This window comes from Carlito syrichta, unplaced genomic scaffold, assembly GCF_000164805.1.
Source record: "Carlito syrichta isolate Samal-C Ts95f unplaced genomic scaffold, Tarsius_syrichta-2.0.1 Scaffold303189, whole genome shotgun sequence".
In the NCBI taxonomy this organism is placed as follows: Eukaryota; Metazoa; Chordata; class Mammalia; order Primates; family Tarsiidae; genus Carlito; species Carlito syrichta.
Window position 1 is genome coordinate 342,129 of NW_007247285.1, and position 7,894 is coordinate 350,022.

The following is a 7,894-nucleotide window of genomic DNA, read 5'->3' on the forward strand; positions in this document are numbered from 1 at the left end:
AGGCAGGTCTCGAACCCGCGGGCTCAGGCAATCCACTCACCTCAGCCTCCCAAAGCACTGGAATTACAGGCTGAGCTACCGAGCCCGGCCTGGTCTTTTTTTCTTTTCTTCTTTTTTGAGTCAGAGTCTCACTCTGTTGCCCAGGCTGGAGTGCTGTGGCACCCTCACGGCCACTGCTGCCTCAACCTGCTGGGCTCAGGCAATCCTTCTGCCTCAGCCTTCCAAGTTGCTGGAACCACAGGCATAGTGCTACCATGCCTGGCTAATTTTTTGATTTATTGTGGAGACTCGCCAAGTTGCCCAGGTTGGTCTTGAACCCGTGGGCTCAGGCAACCCTGAGTAATCCCAAAGTGCTAGGATTACTGTTTTGAGCCACTGCACCGGCCCAAGGTCTTTTTTAAAACTAACACATAAAGAATTTCAGGGTTGAAAGAGTCTTAAGCCTGATTTTCTGGGTCCCTGTATACTTACTATTTTGTGCACCTAAATTAACACACCACACATACCTAATGAACTTTTTTCTTTTTAAAAATTCTACTCCTAGCAGGGCTCGGTGGCTCAGCCTGTAATCCCGTGCTTTGAGTGGCTGAGTTGAGTGTATTGCCTGAGCCTGCGGGTTCGAGACCCGCCTGGGCAACTTGGCGAGACTTTATCTCTACAATAAATCAAAAAGTAGCCGGGCGTGGTAGCGCACGCATGTAGTTCCAGCTACTTGGAAGGCTGAGGCGGAAGGATCGCCGGAGCCCAGCAGGTCAAGGCTGCAGTGGCCGGGAGCGACCACTGCACTCCAGTCTGGGCAACGGAGTGAGACTCCAACTTAAAAAAAAAAAAATTCTACTCCTGGTGACAGATCACCTAACGGACCTTTTGGAAAAGGGCTAAGATTAAAATCGTCCTTCTCTTCCCCTCTCTGCCCACAGTAGAAAGGCACACACAGGCCCTAGAGACCCCAGGCCTCCGTGACCAGCAGAGCACTATGTGCTCCAACACCCAGAGCTTTGGCTGTGTGGACAGAGCGGCGGCCATCCTGTCCATACCCAGTAGGAGCTGGGGCCCTCGTGGACACAGCTGTCCTGTGACTGCAAACACTGTCCCCCAGCGCCCCTTACAGAGTCCTGAAACTGCGATTCTCAGCCCCTACCAGGGCATCTTTGCTGTCTTGCCACCTTGTTCTGGGATGCTGCCCCACCACCTTCCAGTCTGCCTCACAGGAAGAGCAGAAGTGGGCATCATCACGGGTCCCTCCACAGGTTGCGATGCACCAGGCCAAGAGACAGGCCCTGCCTGGCCTTGTGGCCACTGGTGGCTGAGATTGGGGCCACAGACTTCTCTCCAGACCCCACTGTATCTGGCCTCTGGGGACTCCCCCCACCACCATCCCCTACTCCCAGTGGGAAGGGGAGTTTTCATGAGAAACCATAAGCAAGACTGGCTTCCACATAGAGCACAGGAGCCCTGGGGAGGCCCCTCCTGCAGGACACAGGGCCAGGCTGCCCCCCCCTCCCCCCCCCGCAGAGGCCTGGCCCTCTGGTCTTGGGCACGTGCAGCCCAGGGGCACATCCCTCCCCCGCAGCCTGGCGGCCTCCACCAAAACTACCTAGCCCCTCATTGGTGTTTTTCCTTAACCCATGTTCTCCCATTTTCACCCAAGTTCATTTTGAATGTTTCACCAGCAGCGATAGAAAATAAATTCTTGTCCCAAGTTCAACTGTCTGTGAATTACTGTCTGCCAAGGCAAGTGAGGGGAGAAGGTAGTGGGCCCAATGCTGGCTCCGCCGCCGGGGCAAGGTTTTAAGGCTCCCTGTGCCCTGCTTCCCCTCATGAAGGGAGAACCAGGCACACCACCTCGCAGAACTGTGAGATGACACAGCACTTGCATGCACCCCGGGCTCACAGGTCATGTGAAGGTCACCCACCATAGGAGTCCTGAGGATGAGGATGGCCATGGCACAGGGTGAGACGCAGCAGGGACCTACCCAGCCAGCGGGAGGCGGCAGCCCTGGCAGGGTGAGGGAAGTGGAGAGGCTCCACAGAAGACCCACAGGGCAAGGCAACGACTGAGGGCGGACCCCACCCAGGCTGTTCCCCAGGCACCACCTCCAGCACTGCCTGGACGGAGACGTGGGCAGGGGGCTCAGGGCTGTGTGGGGAGGTGGATGGTTGGCAGCGCTGGGGCTTTGCTAGCCTGGGGGAGGGTGGCCTGGTTGCATCTGGCTGGGTACCATGTGCCCCATGAGAGCTCTGGAAGCTGGTCTAGAAGGTAAAAGCCACCTCTGAACCAGGCAGCCCCATTCTGCAGAAATACACAGTACAGAGCACACGCAGGCCAGAAGGACAAATATTATTTATTAAGGGAACGAAGGAAGAGCAGGTCACATACCTTGGAACCTGGGTTGTGTTGAATGGTGAAAATGTGCAACTATATACAGTAACTGGATGACAAAATGGAATAAAGCCTCAGAGGCTAGGATGAGAGCCAAGACCACCCAGCCATGAGGAACCACCACACAACACCTGGATGAAACATTCTGGAAGCCAATGGCTTCCATAGCTGTCCTCTGACCTCCATGATGACTAAGTCCATCAAAGGCTCTATTATACTAAAACCCTGCGCCACTCACCCAGACGGGGTGTGCAGAGATCACAGAGGATCGCATGTCCCATGGGCCAGACAACAGCTCAAAGATGGGGACATCTTACCTCAGAAGGACAAAGAGGGACAGCCAAGGAGGGTCGCATCCTGAAAATGGCCACTGAGGGCCGGAAGCAGAGGCAGCCCTGGCCCCGACCTAGGGAGGTATCAGGCTGTCGAGCCCCTGGCTCCTCACCAAGGCAGGAGGTTAGGACAATAGGGTCACAGTGGAGTGCTGCCACCCCAGGCGTCCTCCCTCCTACAGAGCAGCTGAGGGTCTGCCAAGGTGACCCCAGAATTGCCCCACTTCCCTGAAGTTGCTGTAAGCCTGGAGATGCCCACAGGCCCCACCTGGAAAGCCTGGCCAGGAGGGAGGGAAGGCTGGGGCACACTGTATAAGGAGGGACAAACTGGCAGCTGCCAGGCTCCCCTACAGCTAAGTGGCCCCCATGTCCATCTGGAACCTCAGAACGAGACCTAGCTGGGAAATAGGAATTTTGCCCATGTAATTACTTAAGATGAGGTCACAGTGGATTGAGAGGGCTCTATATCCCATGACTGACATCTTTCCAAAAAGAAGACAGGATGGGCATGGTGGCTCACACCTATAATTCCAGCTCTCTGGGAGACTGAGGCAAGAGGATCACTTCAGGCCAGGAGTTCAAGACCAGCCTGGGAAACAAAGTGAGACTTTGTCTCTATAAAATAAACATAAAAATAAGCTGAGCGCAGTGGTGTGCACCTATAATCAAGCTACTCAGGAGGTTGAGGCAGGAGTACTGATTGAGCCCAGGGGTTTGAGGCTACAGTGAGCTATGATCATGTCACTGCACTCCAGCCTGGGTGACAGAGTGAGAGCTTGTCTCTGTCTTTTTTTTTTTTTTTTTGTTTTGAGTCAGGGTTTGTCACCCAGGCTACTGCAGTCTTGACCTGCTGGGCTCAGGCAATCCTTCCACCTTGGCCTTCCAAAGTAGCTGGAACTATAGGCATGTGCCACCATGCCTGGCTGATTTTTTAATTTATTGTAGAGACGAGGTCTCACAATGTTGCCCCGGTGAGTCTCAAACTCCTGGGCTCAGGCAATCCTCCTGCCTTGGTCTCCCAAAATGCTGGGATTACAGGCATGACCCACTGGGCCCAGCCAAGACCCTGTCTCTTAAAAAAATAAGAGAGAGGACACAGAGACAGGCACATGGGGTCACAGACACATGGGAGAGAGGCAGAGTGATGAGGGTATGCACCAAGGAATGCCAGCAGTCACCAAAAGCTAAAGAGGCAGCGGTGGACCCTCCACAGGACCTGTGGGAGCCAGCCCTGCCACGCCTCAGTGTGACTGCTGGCCTCATGAACTGTGACAGGGAGTGCCTCTGTGGCTAAAGCTCCGGCTCTTGGTTGCTCATTCTGGCCACCCCGCACACTTAGCATAGCCTGTCCATGCCCCTGCTCTGTGCCTAGCACCGTACCCGCAGGTCTGGAGTTCAGTGCCCCTCTTTCTCCCCTTGGGGGCAGGTGAAACATCCCCGCACCTGGCCTCACGCTGGGCCCACGGCTTCCAGGACCAAAACGACTCTGGCAGCTTCATGAACACTGTAACCTGGAACCTCTGACAAGGGTCCCAGAAACAGAGTTTCGTGCGGGGTGGTCAGGTTCTGGTCCCAGGACCTTCTGGGGCCTTGAGGGTGCTGCTGGCTGGCGCAGCGGGCAGCTCTGCCCGGCATGGGTGCGCTGGTGCTTGTGGAGGTTGGTGCCCCGGCGGAAGCCCCTGCCGCAGGCCAGGCAGGTGTAGGGCTTCTCGCCTGTGTGTGTCCGCCGGTGGGCGCTGAAGTGGGAGCTGTTGTTGAAGCGCTTCCCACACTGGGTGCAGGCGTAGGGCCGCTCTCCGCTGTGCGTCCTGCGGTGGATGACCAGGCTGGAACTCTGGCTGAAGCGCTTCCCGCACTCGGGGCATGGGTAGGGCTTCTCACCCGTGTGCACCCGCTGGTGCGTGCTGAAGTTGGACCGGTCGCTGAAGCCCTTCCCGCAGACCTGGCACTTGTAGGGCCGCTCCCCAGTGTGTGTGCGCTGGTGCTTGGTCAGGTGTGACGTTTTGCTGAAGCCTTTGCCACATTCGGGGCATGTGTACGGCCTGTCAGCCCCCCGGGTACCCCCTCTTTCTGGAGGAGGGCAGCCTCTTGGCCGCTCAGGCCTGGCCAAGCCCCTGACCGGGGTCAGCCCCTGACCCGGGAGTGGGCAGCCTGGCCCCCGGCACCCTGTCGACAGCACTCGGTACCACTCTGCTCTCACAGGCGCATCCTCCCTGGTGGTGCCACCATCCTCCAACTGGACCCCAAGTCCTGAGACAGAGAAGGCACAGTTGCTAAGGGGTTCACAGCTGGAGGGCTTTTCAAGTTCCCCTTCAAAACATTTAGCAGGAGGTGTCAGACAGAACCCTGATGGGACATGCTAAGGCCACTGCCAGACATGCTCTAAATGTGCTGGACTCAAGCCTCACAACACCCACATGGGCAGAGTTGCGATCGTGCCCATCTTGCAGATGAGGAAACTGAGACACAGGAGGTTAAGGAACTCACCCAGAGTCGCTGGGCTGCTAAAGTGCAGAGCCTGGCACTGGATCCTGCTGTGACCTCTAAGCCAGAGGCTCACACTCAGCAGCAAAGGCTGGGGACTTCTGTCATGACCGGTGAGGGGGCTCATAACGCCTCTGGTGGGCCAAGGCCAGGGATGCTGGAAAACATCCTAGAACATCCTGGCCAGCCTCCCACAACGGAGAACCACCCAAGCACAGATGTCCATGCACTGAGCTGGAGAAACAGCTCCGGGTTGTTCTGCTGGAGCAGGACCGGGGGTCCCGGGCCGAGTCACCTGACTTGCCTCATCGTACACTCACGGTATCCAAGGTCAAGAGCCACCTCATGACCTGGGCTCTGCCCCTTCTAGCCTGTGTGACTTTCAGCAAATGACTCGACTTCTCTGCTTGCAGCATGAGGGTAGTTCCTTCTGAGGACCTTGTAGTACAAAGCACACTGTGGTGTCTGGGTGGCCGAAGGGAGCAAATGTCTTCAAAGCAGTCCTGAGAGCAGCTCTGTACACGATGACCCAATGAGGCTGGGGCAGAACCTTCCACTGTCCTTAGAGGTGTCCACTCTAAGGCATGGTCCATCCCCCCGGCCTTCTGGGCAGGCCCCTCTTGCACTTGCTCCCTGTTTCTGAACCCAACTATGGGAAAGCCCCTAGGAGCCTTAACTTCCACAGGTGTAAAACTGAGATGAGGATGGGACCACCTCACTGTCCTAAGAATTTCTGAAAAAGGAATGAAGGCTGGCAGTTCCTCCAACATTAGAGGCAGAGTCATCACAGGACCCAGCAACTGCACTCCTAGGCACACAGTCAGGGAACTGAAAACCCGGCCTCACACCAAAACCTGAACATAAATGCTCATAGCAGCACATTCATGACGGCCAAAAAGTGGAAACAGCCACATGTTCATCAGCACATGGGCAGACGAACAGCACGTGGTCTATCCACAGAGGGACATGCTATCCAGTCACAGAAAGGAATGAAGCCCTGACACCTGATACCACACGGAGGAACCTTGAAGACGTGATGCTCAGTGAGGGTGGTCAGTCAGAAAAGGACAGACACTGTGTGAATCCATTTGCTGGAAATGTCCAGAACAGGCAGATCCGGAGACAGAAAGCAGAGGCTGCCAGAGGCTGGGGAAGGGGCAGGGGAAGAGGCAGTTGGCTGGGTATGGGATTGCCTCTTAGCATAATAAATGGTTCTGAACAAGAAAGAGGTGATGATTTACAATACTGTGAATGTACTAAATGCCACTGAACTGTCACTGAAAAATGACTAATTTTATGTTATGTGAATTTTACCTCATTAAAAAATTAACCATCAGGCATGGCTGCTCACAACTGCCATCTCAGCACTTTGGGAGGCCATGGCCAAGAGTTACAGACCAGCCTGGGTAACGTAACGAGACCCTGTCTCTATTAAAAAAACTGAAAAATTAGCCAGGCATGGTGGTTCATGCCGGTAGTTCCAGCTGTTCGGGAAGCAGAGGTGAGGACTGCTGAGCCCAGTGAGCTATGATTGCACCACTGCCTGGGCCAGAGAGCAAGACCCTGTCTTTAAAAAGTATATTTAAAAATTTAAAAACTTTTGGGCCAGGGGTGCCGACCTAATTAAAAAAAAAACAACAAAGAAATCACATTTTTGTTGGTTTCCCTCTGCCCATCACCCATTCAAGACTGTATGTAAACCATGGGGACTGACACAACTCGACTGTGACCCTGGGAGGGAGGTCACATCCGGGCTCAGGGAGCTGGCGGCGGAGCTGGGCAGAGTTGCACTCCTCCTGAGAGCTCCAGGTGGGCATGCAGAAGCCTGCAGGACTGGTGAAATGTTTGCCTTTTGCCTACTGCAGACCCTTTTGCCCAGGAATGGATCAGCCCACATGTGGATTCTCTCAGAAACCTGCAGATCGGGGCTCCTCAATCGCGCACAAGGACATCGCAGGGCCTGCATGGGGCTCCGTGCCCATTTCTGGGGGGGCAGTCCTGTGACTGCAGGATGTGCAGCAGCACCCCTGCCTCCAGTCCCTGCATGTCAGTGACAACCCCAGTCATGACAACCGAGGATGTCTCTGCTCATGGACACATGTCCTCTGGAGGCAAGGCTGCCCCAGTGGAGAGCCACCAGTCTAGATGTGCACCAACGGAGCTGCCGAAGACCAACTCAAGCTGCAGAAACACCTCTGAGATGAACTCTTCACAGGCAACAAAAGGAGAAAAAGCTGGACCACATCAGAATGAAAAGCATCTGTGCAATCAAAGGTCACTATTAACAGAGTGAAAAGCAACCCACAGAACGGGAGGAAAGACTTGCATATCCCATCTGATAAGAATTCAACACCCAAAATACACAAAGAACTCCTACAACTCAACAACAAAAAAACAAGAACCCAATTCAAAAATGGGCAAAGGACATGAAGAGACATTTCTCCAAAGATGTACAAATGGCCAGAAAGCATACAAAAAGATTCCCACATCACTTACCATAAGGGAAATGCAAATCAAAACCACAATTTCACATCCAGTAGAATGACTATTAAAAAAAGCAAACGAGCCCGGCTCGGTGGCTCAGCCTGTAATCCTGCGCCTTTGGGAGGCTGAGGTGAGTGGATTGCCTGAGCCCGCCTGTGGGTTCGAGACCCGCCTGGGCAACTTGGTGAGACCTCATCTCTACAATAAATCA

The 7,894-nt window shown here is 54.6% G+C and overlaps 2 protein-coding genes across 2 annotated transcripts in view; one reads left to right on the plus strand and one right to left on the minus strand.

Moving 5' to 3' along the window:
- CUNH16orf71 (chromosome unknown C16orf71 homolog) overlaps window positions 1-1,351 on the plus strand; it is a 12,991-nt gene extending 11,640 nt beyond the window's left edge. The window contains exon 9 of the mRNA XM_008058040.1: window positions 921-1,351. Within this exon, the coding sequence (XP_008056231.1) occupies window positions 921-923 (3 nt within the window). The 3' untranslated portion in view covers window positions 924-1,351. The remainder of the gene's footprint in view (window positions 1-920) is intronic.
- Window positions 1,352-4,210: 2,859 nt separating this feature from the next.
- Window positions 4,211-7,894, minus strand: part of ZNF500 (zinc finger protein 500) — an 11,291-nt gene continuing 7,607 nt past the window's right edge. Inside the window, exon 6 of the mRNA XM_008058041.2 lies at window positions 4,211-4,965. Within this exon, the coding sequence (XP_008056232.1) occupies window positions 4,211-4,965 (755 nt within the window). The remainder of the gene's footprint in view (window positions 4,966-7,894) is intronic.